The sequence below is a fragment of the Giraffa tippelskirchi genome, chromosome X, assembly GCF_054371585.1.
Source record: "Giraffa tippelskirchi isolate mGirTip1 chromosome X, T2T-mGirTip1v1.2.pri, whole genome shotgun sequence".
Taxonomy (NCBI): domain Eukaryota; kingdom Metazoa; phylum Chordata; class Mammalia; order Artiodactyla; family Giraffidae; genus Giraffa; species Giraffa tippelskirchi.
Window position 1 is genome coordinate 101,729,528 of NC_137289.1, and position 23,174 is coordinate 101,752,701.

Sequence of the window (23,174 nt, forward strand, 5' to 3'; positions counted from 1 at the left end):
CCAACTAAAATAAATAAATTTATTAAAAAAAAAGAAAAGAAAAGTAAGCATCAAAATCTCCCTTCTATAGACGAGGAAATAAATTAAAGGGGTTTAAGTAATTAAACCCAGTAAGTAGTAGACCTAGGATTCTCACCCAGGTATGTCTGACATTAAAACCAGTCCTATTTCCAGTCTCTACTGCGAACACTTCACAGACGTTCAGATGTAGCTATCAATCATTATGAAACATGGCTTATAAAGCTTCACTACCCCTTATAATATGGTTAAAGGTCTCTCCATGTTCTCAGGGCCTGAAAAATTTCTGTGCTATCTATTCCTACTGGAGAGTCTCAAACTTGCTACTTAGTAAAATGTGGCACATGTTCTTTGATTTTAAAATGAATAGTAATTATCGAAGTCCTAATTTAGTTCTCTATGACAATGTATGATAAATGAGTAAAGATAGACTATCTCACTCTCTAAACTTCTTTTGAATCATAGGGGCATGTATTAGAATAAGTAAAGCCAGCTGCTATAAAAATCAACCTATGAATCTCATAATCTTATTTTAAAAGTTTATTTCTCATACAAGACCCATGAAGATATTCCTTGTCAAGAGAATTTTTTGGATGTCTCTGTTTCAAGATGCAGTCTCAGGTATTTGAGTTCCTTCCATCCTGTGACTCCACTACCTCAGAAATTTAACCGTGCTGGCAGCTGTATACTTAGGAGATGGAGAGAGAAAACGGTTATGTGGAATGATTCATGGCCAGAATAGAAACAGTGTACATTACTTGTACTCACATTCTATTGGACAAAATGTGGCTACAATGTGTCCCCTAGAAACAAAGTAGGCTTGAAATGGTGTTTTGCTGTGTGACAATGAAGCAGAGTAGGCAGTAAGTATTACCAGTCTCAATCTCAAAGAAGCTTCTGTTTCATCCAAACCTTTGTCTTGGAGCCTTTTAATATGAGTATATGTATGATTTCACGCTCTCTATGCCTCAATCTGGAATGTGGCCTCACAGTGGGATTCTACTGAGTACAGCACTGAATGATTCTCAGATACACAGAGACGGTGAGAGAATCAAAGACATGACCACAATCATCAGTGAAATGACAATACAGGTGAGCTGTCTTCTGTTTAATTCTATTGCTGGAGGGCTAGAACTCTGACTTGTTTCTCTTGTTTTCTTTTGTTGCTGGAGGGTCAGAGCTCTGACTCATTTCTACTAGGCATAGAAGTTGGCAGGCTACTCAGTTTACATGCTGATTTAAGAAAAAACTTCCAAGACTTCAGTGATTTCTGTATCGCTGCCAGGGTATTTGTTATATCCAAATACCAAAAGAACCAAAAGAGGCTGATAGCCCTTATATTGCTTTATGCTTAATGTTTTGTGTTTGAATTTAAGAAAAGTACTTGCTATAAGTGAAAGTGAAAAAATACAGTGAAACAAGTTAATGAACATTTAAAATTTATGTTAAAAGTACAAGTAAAAATAAATCTTGTTGATTTCCAGAATACTATGCACTTGACACATATCTCAATTGATATTCAGAGCATGTCTTCATATAAAATGTATTTATCTCTGTGTAGATATAATTAATTAAGTTTCCAACCTGAATTTATTTGACACTAAAGTCTAAAATACCTTTATTATTGCAAACTTTTGTTCCAGCCATTTCCACTAGTTTTCTTTCTTTTTCTCTTTCAATCTTTCACATATTTGATTCCATCTCCAAATACTTTTATCAGCTCTCATTCCAGAAAGCTCCATTCAGGTCCTGTGACCACAGTCCCAGAATAACTATTGCTACTCTTTTTTTAAACCTTGAAATAGTATTTGATTTTCTAGTTCTTTTTATCAAAACAATTTGTTTTAATCCTCTCTGAGGAGAGAAAATTGTCACTTACTATTCTATTTTTTTTCTTTCTAAGAGTGTGGGTCCTGCAGAGGATCTTTTGTGGAAGAACCTGTTTGTCTGCTAGTACAAATGGAGAGCCAAAAGAGACTAACAATGTCATGCTTGTAAAAAGGGGGAGGGTGTGGTGACTGGAGGTTAAAAGTTGGAGGGGCACCTGGAAGCAGTGCAGGTAATGGAAATCTGTGCAAAAAAATGTAGTAGATTACAGAGAGCGATGGAACTTTATGGAAAGACTAAGATGTTTATATAGAGCATTTTCTAAATCAACCCATATATAGGATTGATAACTCAGACACTGTTCTAAGGTCTTTACCTGTATTAACTTATTCAATCCTCATTATAGCCTTATCAAATAGATTCTATTATTATTCTGATACAAATGAGGCCACTAACACATAGAGATGATAAGTAAAGAATAGATGGTTACACATTTGATACATGTTGTGTATTTGAGGAAAGAGAAAAAACATGAGTTTGGAAGGTCTAAGTATGGCCTAAAGAGAAATTTTGAAGCAAGAAGAATCTTATATTGAGGAATTTTATGGAGTTCCCCTAACCTTGAGGTGTACTCTATAAATGTCCTCTCTCATCTCCCCATAAATGCTGTAATGTGGATTGATTAAATATTATGCTTTTGAAAATTCTTCTTGTTGTTGCTCAGTCACTAAGTCACGTCTGACTCTTTGCAACCCCATGGACTGCAGCACACCAGGCTCTCCTGTCCTTCATTATCTCCCAAAGTTTGCTTAAATTCATATTCATTGAGTTGCTGATGCTATCTAACCATCTCATCCTCTACATCCCTCTTCTCCTTTTGCCTTCAATCTTTCCCAGCATCAGGGTCTTTTCCAATGAGTCAGCTCTTCACATCAGGTGGCCAAATTATTGCAGCTTCAGCTTCAGCATCAGTCCTTCCAATGAATATGCAGGGTTGGTTTCCTCTAGGATTGACTGATTTGATCTCCTTTCAGTCCAAGGGACTCTCAATAGTCTCCTCCAGCACCACAATTCAAAAAGATCAATTATTTGGCCTCAAGATGTCAATAGATAAGGCTTCATTAGCTTACTATATACTTCACGACCATGATTTGTGCTCATAATAGAAGATAGTTATAAAAGAGAATTTTTATACAGTGAAGTTTCTACCAAAGATTTTTGAATGTGTGACTCCTGGACTTTGATTGTAAGATTCAGGAAACATCTTTATCTGTAAAGGAGGCTTCAAATATGGAGGCTCACAGTTCTTAGCATATAGTACTTACAGTTAAGGTTTATTATAGCCAAAGGATAAAAAGCAAAATCAAGATGAGGAAAAGGGACATGTGGTGATGTCCAAAGGAAACCAGCACATGCCTCCCAGAGTCTTCACATAGTGCATGCATGTGTGCTCAGTTGCTCAGTTGTGTTCAACCCTTTGCAACCTTATGGACTGTATGTCATGCAATTCATTCTGCCAGTAATGAATTGCGATACCTGTATGAAGTGTTGTCTATCAGGGAGGCCCATTTTAGACTCAGTGCTGAAGCTTTGACTGGAAGCTGGTGTTTAGGCACCCTCTGCTTAGCATATACCAAGATTCCAGATTTTGTAGAAAGAAAGTAGGTATTCAGCATAAAGCACACTGTATATAAATTATTGTACAAATAACTTAGGCAAACTGCCTCATCAGTTAGGAAATGTTAGGACACATCCTGAAATCCAATGGATAGCTTTGATTCATTTTTGGAGGCCTTGAATTGTCAAACATTATGAGTACTCTAGGCAAGGTATTGTATGACTTTCACTGTGTTACAATTTGAGTTTTTATTACAAACGCTTTGTAACTTTGCTGCATACCTGTCTTCGTTCTTATGACAAATAGCGTTCTTATTTCTTAGTGTACCCACTTGTAAAATCTGTATTTCTAATAGTATCTGCCTCATAGGTATTTTGAGGATTAAATGAGTCATTAAATATACCTGAAGGTTATGCAATGTCAAAGGGCTCTAGAAGACAAGAGTATCAACCTACTCAGCCATTTTAAAATATGACTTTAATACAACTAATATGTAAATAACAATCAGAGAACCACTTCTTTTCTTAAAACACATTAAAAAATCATATTATGTGACATTTGCGTTTCTGACAACATCCTCTCTAGATGCCCTGCTTTTAGGATCTTTTCAGAAAACATACATATTAGTATGTATGTGTATGCTCAGTTGTGCCTGGCTCTTTTGTGACCCCAAGGACTATATTCCACCAGGCTCCTCTGCCCATGGGATTCTTCAGGCAAGAATACTGGAGTGGGTCGCTGTTTCCTTCTCCAGGATATTAGTATGTGTAAACACTCAAATTTTCAAGAAAATACAAGCATGTAATTTTGTTTCCCTTTATTAAGGGAAGACCTGAAAATATTTTTAAAAGAAAACTGTTGTGTGTGTGTATTTTGCCTACCCTATCCTTTAACTTTAAAGTAAGTAAATCTGATCGATACTGATATATAAGGCATTTGTTTCTTTCTATTTATTGGGATACAGCAAAAAAGTATAAATAAAAGCTCAATCTTTCTGTGCTTTAATTTTCATCTACAAAATGAACCTACCAATAGTGCTTGCAGATTCCCTGGTGGCTCAGATGGTAAAGAATCTGTCTGCAGTGCAGGAGACCTGGATTCGATCCCTGGGTTGGGAAGATCCCATGGAGACAGAAATGGCAACCCACTCCAGTATTCTTGCCTGGAAAATCCCATGGACAGAAGAGCATGGCAGACTTAAATCCATGGGGTTGCCAAGAGTTGGACACGACTGAGTGACTGAACAACAATATTTATACATGTGTGTGTGTCTCAAGAACACATATGTATATATACTGTTGTTGTTCAGTCATTCAATCGTGTCCAACTCTGTGACACCATGAACTGCAGTATGCCAGACTACTCTGTCCTTTATTATCTCCCAGAAATTGCTCAAACTCATGTTCATTGAGTCAGTGATGCCATCAAACCATCTCATCCTCTGCCCTCTTCTCCCGCTTCTCCCCCTGCCCTCAATTTTTTCCAGCATCATTGTCCCTGCCAGTGGGTTGGCTCTTCACATCAGGTGGCCAAAGTACTGGAGCTTCAGATTCAGCATCAGTCCTTCCATTGAACATTCAGGATTGATTTCCATTAAGACTAACTGGTTGATCTCCCTGCAGTGCAAGGGACTCTCAAGAGTCTTCTCCAACAACACAATTCGAAAGCATCAGTTCTTTGGGACTCAACCTTCTTTAGACTCAGTTGTTTAGGTGTTTAGGTGGCTCAGTTGTTAAAAAACCCACCAGCAATGCAGGAGAACGTCTGCAGTGCAGGAGTCCCAGGTTCAATCCCTGGTTTGGGAAGACCCCCTCCAGTATTCTTGCCTGGGAAATCTCATGGACAGAGGAGCCTGGTGGGCTACAGTCCATGAGGTCCCAAGAGTCAGACACAACTTAGGAACTAAACCACTACCAGCCTTCTTTATGGTCCAAATCTTACATCTGTACATGACTACTGGAAAAACCATAGTTTTGACTATATAGACCTTGGTCAGTAAAGTGATGCCTCTGCTTTTTAATACACTGTCTAGGTTTGTCATACCGTTCTTTCCAAGGAGTAAACATCTTTTAACTTCATGGCTGCAGTCACTGTCCACAGTGATTTTGGAGCCCAAGAAAATAAAATCTGTCACTGCTTATACATTCCCCCCTTCTATTTGCCATGAAGTGATGGGACCAGATGTCATGATCTTAGCTTTCTGAATGTTGAGTTTAAGCCAGCATTTTCACTCTCCTCTTTTACCCTCATCAAGAGATTCTTTAATTCCTCTTCACTTTCTGCCATCAGAATGCTATTATCTGCATATCTGAGGTTGTTGATATTTATCCCAGAAATCTTGATTCCAGCTTGTGATTCATCCAGCACGGCATTTCACATGATGTACTCTGCATATAATTTTAAAAAGCAGGGTGAGAATATACAGCCTTGACATATTCCTTTCCTGATTTTGAACTAGTCCATTGTTCCATGTCCAGTTCTAACTGTTGCTTCTTGACGTGCATACTGGAGCTTTCTCAGGAGGCAGGTAAGGTGGTCTGGTATTCCCAGGTCTTTAAAAATTTTCCACAGTTTATTGTGATCCACACAGTCAAAGGCTTTAACCTCCTGTACAATGTTATGAACCTCTGTCCATAGTTCTTCAGGCACTCTGCCTACCAGATCTAATCCCTTGAATCTCTGTCACCTCCACTGTATAATCATAAGGGATTTGACTTAGGCCATACTTGAATGGCCTAGTTTTTTCCTACTTTCTTCAATTTAAGCCTGAATTTTGCAATAAGAAGCTCATGATCTGAGTCACAGTCAGTTCTAGATCTTGTTTTTGCTGACTGTATAGAGTTTTTCCATCTTTGGCTTCAAAGAATATAATCAATCTGATTTCAGTATTGACCATTTGGTGATGTCCATTAGTATAGTCATCTCTTGTGTGGTTGGAAAAAGAGTATTTGCTAAGACTAGTGTGTTCTCTTGACAAAATTCTGTTAGCCTTTGCCCTGCTTCATTTTGTACTCCAAAGCCAAACTTGCCTGTTTTTCCAGGTGTATCTTGACTTACTACTTTTGCATTCCAGTCCCCTATGATGAAAAGGACATCTTTTTTGGTGTTAGTTCTAGAAGGTCTTATATGTCTTCATGGAACCAGTCAGGTTCAGCTTCTTTGGCACCAGTTGTTGGAGCATAGACTTGGATTACTGTGATATTGAATGGTTTGCCTTGGAAACAATCAGAGACCATTCTGTCATTTTCAAGATTGCATCCAAGTAGTGCATTTCAGATGCTTTTGTTAACTATGAGGGCTATTCCATTTCTTCTAAGTGATTCTTGCCCACAGTAGTAAATAAAGTGGTCATCTAAATTAAGTTCACCCATTCCCATCCATTTTAGTTCACTCAGTTCCTAAGATGCTGATGTTCATTTTTGCCATCTCCTGCTTGACCACATCCAATCTACCTTGATTCATGGACGTAACATTCCAGGTTCCTATGCAATATTATTCTTTATAGAATTGGACTTTACTTTCACTAGACACAGCCACAACTGGATGTTGTTTTCATTTTGGCCCAGCCACCTTATTCTTTCTGGAGCTATTAGTAATTACCCTCCACTCTTCCTCAGTAGCACATTGGACACCTTCTGTTCTGGAGGACTCATCTTCTGGTGTCATATCTTTTTGTCTTTTCATACTGTTCATTGGGTTCTGGTGACATGAATACTGGAGAGGTTTGCCATTCCCTCTTCCAGTGGACCATATTTTGTCAGAAATCTCCGCTATGACCTGTCCATTTTGGGTGGCCCTGCATGGCTTGCCTCACAGCTTCCTTGAGTTATGTAAGCCCCTTTGCCATGACATGGAGAAGGCAATGGCAACCCATTCCAGTATTCTTGCCTGGAGAATTCCATGGACAGAGGAGCCTAGTGGGCTACAGTGCATGGGATCACAAAGAGTCGGACATGACTCAGTGACTAACAGTTAACATGACAAGTCGTGATCCATGAGCATTGGGATTTTGTCCTTTTTTTGGACAAAGATTTTTATTAAAGTATAATTGACTTACAATTTGTATTAATTTCAGTGTACAACATAGTGATTCTATTTTAAGTTATTATAAAATATTGGCTATATTCCTTGTGTTGTACAATATATCCTTACAGCTCATTTAATTTATATGTACTAGTTTGTGCTTAAGCCCTTACACCTATATTGTCCCTTAACACTTTCCTTTCCCCTCTGTTACCATTATTCTTTTTTTTTTCTTTTCCTTTCCCTTCCCTCTTAAACTTCCCTCCCACCTGCCCACCCCCCATCCCGCCCTTCTAGGTTGTTACAGAGCCCTGGTTTGAGTTCCTTCAGTCATGCAACAAATTCTCATTGGCTATCTATTTTACATTTGTTAATGTAAGTTTCCATGTTACTCTCTCTACACATCCCATCATGGGTGAAATAGTAGAAGTCGTGGTTTACCTCTTCCCTTCTTTGGTCCCTTTAAGACATTCTTGCAAGACAGACACATTAACTCATCCAGAGACAGGTAAAGGTGAGCTTTAGGTACGCAAATTTCATACTCAGCAAATACCTCAGGCCATTCTCACTTTCACCTGACCTTTTCCCACTCAAACTACCATCCCTTACTGATTCAAAATTTTTTATCTATCTGCATCACTGACTTTTGAGATTGCTTTACCTCTTTGGAATAGGTTTCCTGGTATCTGTATAACTAATCACTAGGGGACTACAACTTGGTTAATCTCTCTGGGCCTTAGAACTTTTACTGCAACTAGTAAGGGCCCCTGTTCTAGTTACTGTCCTCACCCAAACCAGTAAAAATCTACCCTCAAACATATACCTTAGATGATTTCAAATATAACTGTTTACATGACATGACATTGCATATTTTGCTTTCCCCTATTTAATCTATATTGAATGTATTCTATTACATATTACATATCATTCAATCATATATATAGGCTTCTGCAGTGGCTCAGCAATAAAGAATCCACCTGTAATGCAGAAGCCATAGGAGAAGCGGGTTCGATTCCTGGGTTGGGAAGATCCCCTGGAGAAGAGCATGGCAACCCACTCCAGTATTCTTGCCTAGAGAATCCCATAGACAGAGGATCCCGGTGTATTATATTGTACATATATGTATATATATTATGGTGCATGTTTTTATATACAAAATCTTGTATATTTTGCTTACCCACAACTCAATGGATAGATAACATCCTTGATACATATTGCTATATTGCTAGCTGATTTCTGAAACTAATACCTACTTAAAATGTGACTCCATGGCACTACAGGGGTCAAATGACATCACTATGGTTATAACTGGAGGGTCACACTTGGAAATTCTAGCTAAGTTTAATGAACCTTGGAAACATTGGCACAGAGTGGTACAGACCTCTATCACAGTATCTGATCTAATCAAAGAGCAATGAAAAAGTAAATTGTTAAGAATAGTAATGATACAAATGGTCTGAAAGCTATGTCCAGACACCCACCCTACTTCTATTTTGATGGAAGACACTCAAGTGTTAGCAAGTCATATGTCACTATCAAAAAGATTATAGTTTCTAGGCCTTAGGCTCTGTGGCCTAAAGTTGTACTCACTGGAGCAGTCAAAGAAGCAATAGGGACAGAAGCTGTGGAACTAAGATCACCCTGAAAGTCCAGGAATGACTAGAAGATAGTGAAGAATGTCTGATTGCTAGATTTTCTAGAAACATTACAGTTTTCATTCTCATGCCATGCCTCCATTTTTAATAGTCCCTGATCCCCACAATTCTAATAGCTTTCCTTGAAAGTAAATGAAATTTGTTGAAATAAATTAGCTTTCATCATTTTTTTCTGATTCCCTGAAGACACTTACATTTTACCTTCCATTGCTCTACCACTCCTCTGTCCTCATTGTTCCTATATACATTGTGGTCAAGATTATAAATGTATCCTTGTCTCTCTGATATCATAACTTACATTTCTGTGTCTCGTTTTCCTTTCTGTTTGATTTGAAATTCCCAAAAGAAGGAGACGTAAACATCTTTGTTATGTTAAATGACAAATGCACAAAAGTTTCCTTTGAGGAGAAGTGATTCAGTTGGTCTAAAGAACCTTCTAGGAGGTTTGAAAAATTGACATAAGAGTTCTGTTCTTAGCACTTGCTGCCCTTATGTGCCCTAGTCCTAAGGTATCAAGTGTAGTGGAAGGGTGGATTTACTCTGGAGTTAAGAAATATTGAGTTTATAGCCTGTCAGTTTCATAGGCCTCTTCTAAAACCTTGGGAGATACTTTGAGACATGTTCACATGATCTTGTGCTTTTGCAAAATTTGAAAGGTATGATTTTTATACATCATTTGATTAAGTCTACTGTCTCTTTCCACTTCAGCTTTTGTTCCATCATACTACTATTTCTGCCAGGGGACACTGGAGTAACTGCAAGTATATTTGAGATCTGCTAAGAGCAAAGGGAGTTTCAGATACATTTAGTTGAGGTTTAGTAGGATATGTTCATGTGATTTGCAGTTGTTTACCTGTTTCTAATTTATTGCTAACTACCCTGATATAGAAATAGCATTGAGAAATATTCTGACTTCTAGTTGTGTCAACGTATCTGATATTTTCATGTAAATGTGTTTGGCTTGAGAAATATGTGTGTGAAGGAAGAGAAACAAGATTTGAAAGGAATTAAGTGAAACGATAGTTTTTTTTTTATGTTTTCAAATTATCAAATGTGTGCAATTATAAGTGGAAAATTTGATTCTCATCTATGCCTAGACAAAACAGATGGACTCATCTGAAACTACGATACTAATAATACAACACATTTAATTATGTACCCACTACATATTTTCTTTTGCTTTTGATAAGAAATGAGTGAAAAGGATTTCATGAGAATCCCTGAGTTCATAGAGCATAGACATGTAGCAAACAAGTACATATGTGTATCATTCTTCATCTTTCTTTATAGGCTTTGCTTCTAAGTCTATTTTGCACATGTGTGAATTTACATTATTATCCCAACTTTGTTGTTGTTGTTTAGTCACTCAGTCATGTCTGACTCTTTGTGACCCCATGGACTGCAGTATGCCGTGCTTCCCTGTCCATAACCATCTCCCAGAGCTTGCTCAAACTCATGTTGATTGAGTCAGTAACGCTATCCAACCATCTCAACATCGTCTGTCATCCCCTTCTTTTGCTGTCTTCAATCTTTCCCGCAACAGGGTCTTTTCTAATGAGTCAGCTCTTCACATCAGGTGGCCAAAGTGTTGCAGCTTCTGCTTCAGCATCAGTCCTTCCAATGACTATTCAGGACTCATTTCCTTTAGGATTGACTTGGTTGTTCTCCTTGCTGTCCAAGGGACTCTCAAGAGTCTTCTCCAGCACCACAGTTCAAAAGCATCAATTCTGCGGTTCTCATCCTTCTTTATGGTCCAAATCTCACATCCATACATGACTACCGAAAAAAGCATAGCTTTGACTATAGGGACCTTCGTCAGCAAAGTAATGTCTCTGCTTTTTAATACAGTCTAGGTCAGCAAAATGGCTGTCTGAGGAGGCCTTACAAATAGCTGGGAAAAGATGGGAAGTGAAAAGCAAAGGAGAAAAGGAAAGATATATCCATTTGAATGCAGAGTTCCAAAGAATAGCAAGGAGAGATAAGAAAGCCTTCCTCAGTGATCAATGCAAAGAAATAGAGGAAAACAATAGAATGGGAAAGACTAGAGATCTTTTCAAGAAAATTAGACATACCAAGGGAATATTTCATGTAAAGATGGGCTCAATAAAGGACAGAAATGGTATGGACCTAACAGAAGCAGAAGATATTAAGAAGAGGTGGCAAGAATACACAGAAGAACTGTACAAAAAAAGTTCTTCACGACCCAGACATTCACGATGGTGTGATCACTCACGTAGAGCCAAACATCCTGCAATGTGAAGTCAAGTGGGCCTTAGGAAGCATCACTACGAACAAAGCTAGTGGAGGTGATGGAATTCCAGTTGAGCTATTTCAAATCCTGAAAGATGATGCCATGAAAGTGCTGCACTCAATATGCCAGCAAATATGGGAAACTCAGCAGTGGCCACAGGACTGGAAAAGGTCAGTTTTCATTCCAATCCCAAAGAAAGGCAATGTCAAAGAATGCTCTAACTACCACACAATTGAGCTCATCTCACACACTAGCAAAGTAATACTTAAAATTCTCCAAGCCAGGCTTTAGCAATACGTGAACTATGAACTTCCAGATGTTCAAGCTGGTTTTAGAAAAGGCAGAGGAACCAGAGATCAAATTGCCAACATCCGTTGGATCATTGAAAAAGCAAGAGAGTTCCAGAAAAACATCTATTTCTGCTTTATTGACTATGTCAAAGCCTTTGACTGTGTGGATCACAATAAACTGTGGAAAATTCTGAAAGAGATGAGAATACCAGACCACCTGACCTGCCTCTTGAGAAACCTGCATGCAGGTCAGTAAGCAACAGTTAGAACTGGACATTGAACAACAGACTGGTTCCAAATAGAAAAAGGAGTACATCATGGCTGTATATTGTCACCCTGCTTATTTAACTTATATGCAGAGTACATCATGAGAAACGTTGGTCTGGATGAAGCACAAGCTGGAATCAAGATTGTCGGGAGAAATATCAATAACTTCAGATATGCAGATGACACCACCCTTATGGCAGAAAGTAAAGAAGAATTAAAGAGCCTCTTGATGAAAGTTAAAGAGGAGAGTGAAAAATTTGGCTCAAAGCTCAACATTAAGAAAACTAAGATCATGGCATCCGGTCCCATCCCTTCATGGCAGATAGATGGGGAAACAGTGGAAACAGTGGCTGACTTTATTTTTCTGAGCTCCAAAATCACTACAGATGGTGACTGCAGCCATGAAATTAAAAGATGCTTACTCCTTGGAAAGAAAGTTATGACCAACCTAGACAGCATATTAAAAAGCAGAGACATTACTTTGCCAACCAAGGTCTGACTAGTCAAGGCTATGGTTTTTCCAGTGGTCATGTATGAATGTGAGAGTTGGACTATAAAGAAAGCTGAGCACCGAAGAATTGATGCTTTTGAACTGTGGTGTTGGAGAAGACTCTTGAGAATCCCTTGGACTGCAAGGAGATCCAACCAGCCCATCCTAAAGGAGATCAGTCCTGGGTGTTCATTGGGGGACCGATGTTGAAGCTGAAACTCCAATAATTTGGCCACCTGATGCGAAGAGCTGACTCACTGGAAAAGACCCTGATGCTGGGAAAGATTGAGGGCAAGAGGAGAAGGGGACAACAGAGGATGAGATGGCTGGATGGCATCATTGACTCGATGGACATGGATTTGGGTGGACTCAGGGAGTTGGTGATGGACAGGGAGGCCTGGCGTACTGCGGTTCATGGGGTCCCAAAGAGTCAGACACGACTGAGCGACTTAACTGAACTGAACTGAACTGAGGTTTGTCATAGCTTTTCTTAAAAAAACCTCTGAAGTTTCAGTACATTGTGATAAATTTCCTGCAAGAACCTCTCAGTGCCCTTTGGGGCAGAGCCAATTGTTCAGCTGTCCCAAAGAGTCCATATGAAACAAAGGAATGAAACATGGCATCTGGATCTGCATTCTCTTCTCCAAATTGCACATCCAGGTTTGACACAAACTGGAGTATATTGTCCAGTGTCATTGTCCTTTTGTAAGTGAATCAGTGATTCTGTGTCTCCATCCTGGCTTTATTAATCACAGTCTTAGCTTCTGCAATTAGCCTATTCCCAACACAGTTTGCATGGGCATTGGTATCTACAACTTTCTCACACTTGAAGAGCAGTGGGAGGTAATTTCCCTCTATATAGCTAGACACACACACACACACACACACACACACACACACACATACACATACACACACACACACACACCCCTCTGAAATCTCTATCCCAATGGCTATGGAACAAAACTTAAGTGTCTCAGTGGCATATTGTATTTGAAATAATCTTGGAAATAATGAGAGAAGATTATTTCAGATGACAAGGGCAGAAGGTACTAGTGGCTTCTCAGAAATTCTGAGGACCAGCACACTACCGCCAGCACCCAACTCAGCGACACTGTCATTGTATCAAACACCCACCTTTCCTGATACTTTATTCTTGATGTTATGAGGTTTTATTCACTGTATCTGGGAGTAGGTTGATTTTTATTTATCTTGCTCAGTGGACTTTTGATGTGAGAACTCAGATTTCTTCAAATCTGAAAAGTAATTAGTGATCTCTCTTCAATTATTGATTCTTTGTTATTCTCTTAATATTTTTGAACTTTCTATTAGATGAAATAGATGAATTATCTTCCATGTATCTTAACTATTCTTTTGTAGTTTTATCTTTTTATTACTACCTGCTGCATGCTTCGTGAGTTCTTTAGTACTGTATCTTCCAAGTCACCAATTTGCTCTTTGGCCATATCCAGTCAAATTTGTCTCATCTATTGCATATTAAAATTTTCAGTGACATTTTTATTTCCAAATTTTTAAATTGCTTTCTTTTCATTTCTACCAGTTTCTTTCATTGTACACATTTTTAATATGTTGGTTCTTTATCTCTTTGAATTATCCTAAGCATACTTACTTTGTTTTCCAGATCACTCCATAATTTTATTGCTATCTCAAGTGAATTAATAATCTGGCTGTTAATTTTTCTTGTTATTAAATTTATTCCTGTGTTTTGGAATTTTGGTTTTCAGTTTAATTTGAACAGAAGATTTTTGTTCTTTACTTCTATTTATTAGCCTAATTATCCACCCTTATCATGAAGTTGGTTGGTTGCTTCGTCCCAGCTCTTCAGGCTTAAATTCATTACAAATCCCAAAATGATAGTTCTAAATTATGGCCTCATGATGTTACTGAGGATACCATAGATCCAGGAGATCAAATAGAACCAGTTACAATAGCTAGTGAGCAGCTTGGCTCAGCATCTAGCTACAAAGTTTGGTCTTTAATTGTTTTCTTTCTTAGACCTGTAGTTTGCCAGCGTTTCACAGAGGTATGTTTTAGCTTCTTTTCACAAGCAGAGGTAGCCCCATCTTAGTCCCAGATTTTTTGTTTCCTTTCCCTCAAAGAGACCAAATTCCTAACATCCAGTTCCTGCTTGATAATCCATAGTCCAGCAAGCCAGTTGCTTCAGTTCCACTCATTATTTTGTATTTCTGATCTAGTGAGACATTTTTCTTGTATTTGAGCTTGACTATCTTTTATGGTCTGTCTATATATTTTTATTTATCATTTCTTATATCTTTGGAGCAAAGAGTATGTTACCAAAATATGTGAAATCAGTGTTATACTGACTTGGCTACAGTATATGTTAAATATATGTGTGTGGGTATGAGTTGTCCTCTTTAGAATAACAAAAAACAGCTAATATAGTGTGAAACACGTACTATACTTAAGATCCTTTATGTTCTTCACAAATCACTTAATCATTATTACAATCCTCTGCATTAAGAAGAGAATTGCAGAAAACTGTGTGAAACTCATCCCGGGATGTAGTTATCTTGACAAAGCTGTTATTTGTTTTTATGTTCTGTTTTATCTTATAGAAAGTTTTCTTCCCCTGCCTGAGCACTTGAAGTCAAACCCTTGGAGAGGAAAACAAGCAGTAAGTGGCAATGAACAAGGGACTATTATTGGCTTTCAAAGTATCTCAGAACACTTTGAAAAAATTTTCCGAATAAAGAGGTGTTACCTAGTGACTCAGATGGTAAAGAATCTGCCTGCAGTGCAGGAGACCGGGGTTTGATCTCTGGGTCAAGAAGATTCCCCTGGAGGAAGGAATGGCTACCCACTCTGGTATTCTTGCCTAGAGAATTCCATGAACAGAGGAGCCTGGCAGGCTGTAAGTCCATGGAGTCGCAAAAAGTCAGACATGACTGAGCGACTAACACACTTGCTTCCTCAGGTGCTTTTGAGTTCAGGACTCTCAAAGCTTCAAAATTAAGTAAGGCTCAAAGTTTTGTTGGATTGAGATTTTTAAGCTCAGGTTGCAGCTCCCAAATTAATAATTAAAATCCAATCTCAAGACTGCTAATTTAAGTAAACATTCCATGCATAGTCATTAAAATAAATCTCATTTATTTTTCAACATGATTGCTGTATGATATATCCATGTTTAAGAACCATATCCTCTTTAAAAATAACATAAATAAAAGTTTACATTTACAGAACTTATTATGTGTCAAACAGTAAAACCAGGTCTTAATGTACATTATATATTAACTAATGATACACATATGTCATTTGATAGTCTCAATAATTTCAATAACTTGTTTAGGTAAGATTTTTTATTATCCTCATTTTATAAATGAGGAAACTGAAGCTCAGTAAGATGTAGCAGATATAAGTTGGTGATCGGATTAACAATGATTTATTTCAACAGTCTTCTACAGTTTGCTATACGGACAAGCCCAACTACTTGAAACATAAAATGTACAAAGTTGAACACTATTGTTTTGGTCCATATGAGAACAGTGAGGATGTCTCCAGGAGCTTGAAAAGTCAATCTGATTGATAAGAGTGTGAAGCTAATAAAAATAATGTTAAAATAATAAAATCTTCCATAAATTCTGGGCTTTTGTACCTAGAGAGGAATATTTGCTACTATTTGTACTGTGTTTACTGCTCGATTTTATTAAATTCAAGTAGCTAATAAAACTTTTAAAAACTTTTTTAAAACTAATTTTTAATTGACCATCTAAATATTGTCAGTTTGATTAATTAAATTTCCTGAAAGTTTTAAAACATAATTACAAATTTAGCACTGTTTTTTTTTAAACACTTCAGTTTGAATAGCATTTTAAACCTACATGTATACAATGGTTGCAGATATATTCGTGATCTTGCATTTAAGCCTATTCTAAAATATGAACACCGTGGGTTTAATTTGTTTCCTGTTTATTGCTGCCCTTACATTTTTCCTTTTTTAGGTTGTTATGATCATTTTGATATTTTCCTAGAAATTCACTCTTTCACATTTTCCTAGGATTTTAATAATCTTACTGAACTTGAGAGGAAAAGAGAAATACCATCTCAAACAATCTGAGGTAACAGAATATGTGTTATCAACGAATTGATTCTTTGGGGGAATTATAGGACATGGTTGAATAGTTAAAGGCAATTTTAACCATGTGACATTGGCTAAGATCCTCTTAAGAATGATGTTTTATTTGATATTTCACACTATATCTCTGTAATGTAGTTATTTTAGGGGATGACTTGTCTTTAAAAAAAATGAAGCATTCTGTAATGTCTGCATGTTGGAAGTACCCATTATTTTGTCTTTTTTTGCTGTTTGTATCTGGGTTGTTACTACTTTTAAGGCTTATATTTTTTATTTGTATTTTATTATAATTAGTAAGGCTTTTTAGGAGATGAGGGATTGAGTCTTCCTAGATAGTTCTCTTATTTACATTATATCATTAATCATCTTGCAATACCCTATTGGACCTATTATTATGTTTGACCATTAGGGCTAATCTGTTTTACCAGTTCTTGGTATACATAACTGCTTGCCTATGGGTGAATTAGTTTTTAAAAAGTTGCTGTTTCTGACAGGAACTTTGTGGCTATGTGGTGACTGGATGACTCTTCTGTATGAATGTATGTATAGGAAAAGGTACTTCCTATAGATTTACACAGCCCCAGGATCAGGGTGCATGGTTTGAAAACGAGCCCAGGCATCATACAAACACAATAGCCATTGGCATGTACCTATTTTCCTAGAACAATGTATGGCTTACTCATCGTTTCTCATGTATTCTTTCCTGTCTACCCTCTAACAGAAACAAGTACATATCTACACTTTAAAAATAGACACATTCTTAAAAAAAAAACACTCATGCATATTTAAGAATTTCTTATGTAAAAGCAAGAAAAAGTAAATAGCCTGTGGCATTTACTCTTGTTTTTTTTTTAAATAGAAAATAAACTAATTAAAAAAATAATAATAATAAAATAATAAAAACTGTAAAGTACTCTTGTTTTTTAATAACAATTAACTTCTTTTAAAAATTTGGATATCATTACGTACTCATAGCCCTTTAAAGACTAAACCAGTTTAATTAATCATAATGTATGCATCAGAAAGTCACAGTGTGGTAGCAGGATACCATGTAAATTGACTATCCATTCTTTTAACACTGCCTCTGATGTGCTTGAAAGCATTCTTTTTTGTAACAAGAGGATTTATTTAGTAGACATATCTGATTTTTCTCCTGCCCCAAAGCATGTATCAACTACCTTCTTTACCAGTTCTTTTAGTGGAGACTTTAGTCTGGATGCAGGAATCCTTTTGAAAATTGATGGCAGACAAAAATGCTAGTTCCACCACTACTATATTGGGTCATTAATGTATGTGTCTGTGTGTGTGTGTCTGTGTATGTGTGTGTGCCCTATTTTGCTTATGATGCAGTTTCATCAGTCACTAATTACATTAACATTTGAGGTGGGTAGGAGCTTAGAAACCAGGATACTCACAAATATGACTGTTAACTATTTTTTACAGAGCATATGCAAAATGCTCTGGCCTCTTTTTGGAACACACTTAAGAAAAACAAGGTACCAAGTTCTTGGTTACCATGTGCTAGCCTATTCCCCATGTCTCTACCCTTGGGTGGCATACATTTTTATGTCTTAACTCAAGCAACTCCACCTATGGGGAGCTCTTCTGATTCCCATCACTAAAGTTGGGTTTTCCCTCTCTATGTTCTCCTAACACAGTGTCTAGCACTCATCACACTGTTTCAATTTTCTCTTTACTTGTCTGTCTTCCTCTATTTAGCTGTGATATTCTCTTGAGTTGTGTCTTATTCATCTGCTAGACATATTATGTACTTCTTGTTTCATGGTAGATGTTCAATTGCCTACACACTAAATATTTTAAAGAGGCTATTGAGATGGATGAAACTGGAGCCCATTATACAGAGTGAAGTAAGCCAGAAAGAAAAACACCAATACAGTATACTAATGCATATAGACGGAATTTGAAAGATGGTAATGATAACCCTATATGAGAGACAGAATAAGAGACACAGATGCATAGAACAGTCTTATGGACTCTGAGGGAGAAGGTGAGAGTGGGACGTTCTGAGAGAATAGCATTGAAACATGTATATTATCATATGTGGGACAGAACACCATTCCAGGTTCGATGCATGAGACAAGGGCTCAGGGCTGGGGCAATGGGATGACCCAGAGGGATGGGAGGGGGAGGGAGGTGGGAGCGGGGTTCAGGATGGGGAGCACATGTACACCCATGGCTGATTCATGTCAATGTATGGCAAAAAAACACCACAATACTGTAATTAGCCTCCAATTAAAAAATAGTGAGTAAAAACACTCTCAGGCTGCCTGGATTTGAAATTCAACTCTGATGTTTACTGACTATCTGATGTAAGCATTTTTTTAAAAATCTTATCTTGTTTCCTTTATGAAGGGATAATAACAAAAGCATGTATTTCTTAGGGTTGTTTTGAGGATTAATGAGTTAAATCACATATAGTGCTTAGAGCATTCAGTAAGTATTAACAGTTGATGTTATTATTATTAACTTTTATGTTTATACAGTAGAAAGATCACTCTGGCTGTCTGTATGGAGAATGATTTGGGGTAGAATAGGACAAGAATAGGGAGGAAACAATAGGGGTTTAGTTTGTCCCCTCAAGAGCTCCTGTTGACTTTTGCTGGATATTTTTGAGGTATAGTTTTCTGTAATGATTTTAATGAAATCCATACTTTAGAGATGGATTTTGTGAAGACTCAATTAAATTAAACCTTCCCATTTTGTTTTTCCTAAGAATGCCCATGGGATGAACTTACTGGGAAGTCGAACTCTGGAGCTTTCAGGAACTTGCATTTCATAGCTAAACTTTGAGCATACTGTCTTCAGAGTACAGTTTAGAACTCAGTTTCTGAGAAGGTGCCCTGAGAGAAGGAAACTGTTTCCCAGAATAAGACTGAAAATAGCACAGTTTATTTCTAGTATGAATTTGGGACTAACAGTTTATCTTCTGATAAATTCCATCTTACTCTAAAAACATATATTGCTGCTTCTTTTATATAGTATTTTGAAAATGATTGAGGCAGTGGGTATAATGAAAGGGTTGGAAGATCTGGGCTGTGGACCTAGCTCTGCTACTTACTTAGATATATAGTCTTAATTATTACGTAGATCTCAGTTCCCTTATCTGTAACATGAGATTAATAATACCCACTGTATTATCTTACAGGATCATCATGAGAATCATTTGAGATCATCTATGTGAAAGCACTTGACAAAAGGCACTTTAAAAATGAAATGATTTTCTAAAACATTTAAGAATGACTCAAAATATAATGTGATACATGTACATGTTTGTTCCTTCATTAAATGAACTCAGCAAGAGTTGAAAGATATGCCAGATATGCACCTGTTATACAAGTCACCTTAGTTTGCACATAGTTCAAAATTTATAGGTCCTCACATGGGGACTCTGTGTTTCCAATGAAAGCTCAGGAATTCTACCTTGAACTTTTTTCCTGCCAAAAAGTTCTTCTTAGTTACTTGTTTGTTTTGAGTTCCATTCCAGAACATTGTGGTTTCTCCAAGTCTAACCACTAATCAATGAGGCATTGGTGCCCCCTTTTCTAGTATATCTACCTTCTGATAAACTCTAGATGAGATATACTGCATCAAAATTAGTGCCCCAACAAGGGCTTTGAAAAGTGCCTCAGAGATCTCTGTCCTTTTAGAAATCTCTCTCCACCCACCCCTCCACTAAAGATGGACCTAAAACTAAAAGATCCTGAGTTCTGGTACAGTTTCCATGGCCAGGTCCCAGGGCTGCTGGACTGGGACATGGAAAATGAGTTCTTCCTTCCTTGCACCACAGACCAGTGCCCCATAGCTGAGCAGAACCTTGCCAAATACAGACTTCAAGTAATGGAGGCCCCAAAAGTACCTCAACAGAGGGGATCCAGTCCTGGAAAAGATTGTCCTAACTCTGAACCCAACCTGTGGATGTGGGTGAATCCCAACATTGCATGCCCCCTTCGCAGCCGGGAGACCCCAGAGCCCAGTAAGAAAAAGGATCGGGCACGCATACGTCTTTCTCCTAAGCTACTCACAAAAGGTGAAGTATCTAATTGCTCAGAGGCCATGGTGATGCAGTCCCTGCCATCTTCCTCCAACAAGCCATCTCCCCTACAGAAGCGGATCACCTCTTCCCCCAGTGACAGGGAGCTCACAGAAGAGGAGACTAAGGAAAAAGATAGCAACTCCTCTGTGGCCCTCCAGTCCCCAAACAAAGGGGAGTGCTTCCAGAGCCAGAAGCTATGGCAAGGCGACAGCCAGGAGAGGAAGTCCTGGCCTCGTCCCCCCCTCAGTTACAGTCACCTAATTGCTCTGGCACTTAGAAACAGCCCTCCCCGTGGCCTCAATGTGCAAGAGATCTACAGTTTCACCCAACAGCATTTCCCCTTTTTCTGGACAGCTCCAGATGGATGGAAGAATACCATCCGCCACAACCTATGCTTCCTGGACAGCTTTGAGAAGGCGCCAGCCAGCCTTCAGGATGGGGCCAGTGCAAGGCGAAGGTCTGGCCTCTGGAGGCTTACTGAGGTGGGACACCGCCGCTTTCAGGAGGAGACTCGTGCCTTAGCCTCTGTTAGAAGAGAGAGTATTCAACAGTGCATGAGCCATCCAGGTGTTATGACCTCCCTCTTTGACCTTTGAACAACCACTGCTCCCTTTCTGGAACACTGCCATCCTTACTGTGGCTACCTATGCACTGATTGGCCCTCATTAATCCCTAAGCCTACTCTGCCTGGTAGGTGCCAAGCCTGTATTTAACTACTGCTGCAAGAATGGTATTAAATAAAGTGAGAGATGGATACAGAGGAGGAGGCAAAGGTTAGAAAGTTGCATAAGGGCAGTCGCAGTTGCTCTGCATTTTGAACACAAGGAAATCTTAGGACAACAGCATGGAAGTTAAGGTGAGAAGAGCATATTAAATGAGAAAAGGAATTCTGTTTCCTGGAGAGTATTCTCACACATGAAAGCAAATTGTGGAGTATAAAATATCAAATTCAAGATGGAGCCAGACCTTTAAGTCTCAAATGCTATGTGAAGATATATAAGCATAAAGAGAACTGGGTTTGATGTTTAAAGCCTGAAGATTCAAATGTCCCCCTTCTACCATTCATCAGCTACATCTCCTTTTTCAGTGAAACATTTTACCCTTCAGGGCCTTTATCTTCTTTTTGTTCCTGAACTTTTCAGCCTTGTTCTATTGCCATCCACCTTCAATACTGAAAAATAATTCCAAGCAGCTACTTTTTTAGTTTGGATATTGAAAGTCCTTGAATTGAGCTTGTATTAACCCCAAACCTTTTGATGACAAAACTCTGCTTTCAGTTGTCAAACCTTCATTGTGGATGGGTGTCAAGGTCCATCTGAGATTCTGAGTTTAGTGGGAGACAGACATATAAACAGATATTTGTAATATAAATATAATGAAATAGATGTACAAGGTTGCCATGGAAATGGGGAGATATTTTTTCCTAGGAAAGGCATTTTAAAGAAAATATCTTTTGAGCTAGTTTTGAAGAATAAACATGGATTTTATGGGCATATAAACTAGAGAAAAGACATTACAAAAAAATTACAGAAGCAACAGTATGAGCAAAGAAAATGCAGTGTTTTGGGGAATGGTAGGAAGCTCAGCAGAGCTTAGCTATACTGGGGCCAAGAGTTGCAAGAAAGATGGGCAAGAGGCCTTTCCTCTATTACTTAGGTGTTTGTCGTGTGGGCTATTAGGAACTAGGAGGTATAAGAGGTATTTACTTAAAATAAAAGCAAATAATAATAAACACTTCAGCATTTGTTTTTCTAATTTCAAAATTCATTTTAATATCTTTTCTATACAAATAGCTTCCTTTATCAGATTTAAGCATTGTTTTCTGCCTTTTATATTAATATATTGTTAAAGAAATATCCAGAAGAAAATATATTGCATTTTAAGTATGTATTTAGGTGCAAAACTTTCAATAACGGGGATACAAAAATGCCTGTAAAACATAAAAAGCAATAAATTCAAGAGTTGTAGATCGGTTGAAACCTTTACATTTTTGTGATGCTCTATTATATCTCATATAAAACTATATTAAGATAGAGTTGCAAACAACATTCAAACAATTTTCTTTGAAAAAAATAATTATAGATGCTACTTCTGTATCATTAGGCGAAGTTAACAGAATACCTTGGAATTAATAAAATATTCTGGCTATAAGTATTCAACATTTGTGTCTCTTTTTTTTCAAAATTAACACATAAGTAAAAAAGCCTGTTGTGAAATTAACAAGAATAATTTTATCACAAACTCTATTTCGAATACTTTTAATATGTCTACTTCTTAATTTTTCCAAACAATGCAGTTTCATTTTCAGAACTCAATTTGAATTTTCTCCTGCAATTGACATCTTTAGACTTTGAAACACTCTATTCCATTTTTCCTGAACCTTCTTTCTGCTCTAGTTGGAAAAAGCAGTGGCTGGCATGACACTTCACTTCTTCAGCTATCTTAGATGATTCAGATGAAGGCAGATCTTCCTTTGAAAGACTATCTTGCTCCTGCTTTTCCTCTTCACCGCTATCATGGTACTTAAAGTGACCTTCATGGTTACTGCTTTCCAGAGGCCATCGTTT

General features: G+C 37.7%; 1 protein-coding gene across 1 annotated transcript; it reads left to right on the plus strand.

Annotated features, from left to right (window-relative positions):
• The first annotated feature begins 856 nt into the window (after positions 1–856).
• On the plus strand, positions 857–22,766 carry FOXR2 (forkhead box R2). The gene is made up of 4 exons (XM_081565514.1): positions 857–1,110; positions 15,037–15,095; positions 16,476–16,536; positions 19,720–22,766. The coding sequence occupies exon 4, from the start codon at positions 20,253–20,255 to the stop codon at positions 21,201–21,203; it is 951 nt and encodes a 316-aa protein (XP_081421640.1). The 5' UTR covers positions 857–1,110; positions 15,037–15,095; positions 16,476–16,536; positions 19,720–20,252; the 3' UTR covers positions 21,204–22,766.
• Positions 22,767–23,174: the final 408 nt, after the last annotated feature.

Excerpts from the sequence above, each read along its gene's own strand:
- FOXR2 (XM_081565514.1), top strand. The coding sequence starts at position 20,253 with ATGGACCTAAAACTAAAAGATCCTGAGTTCTGGTACAGTTTCCATGGC.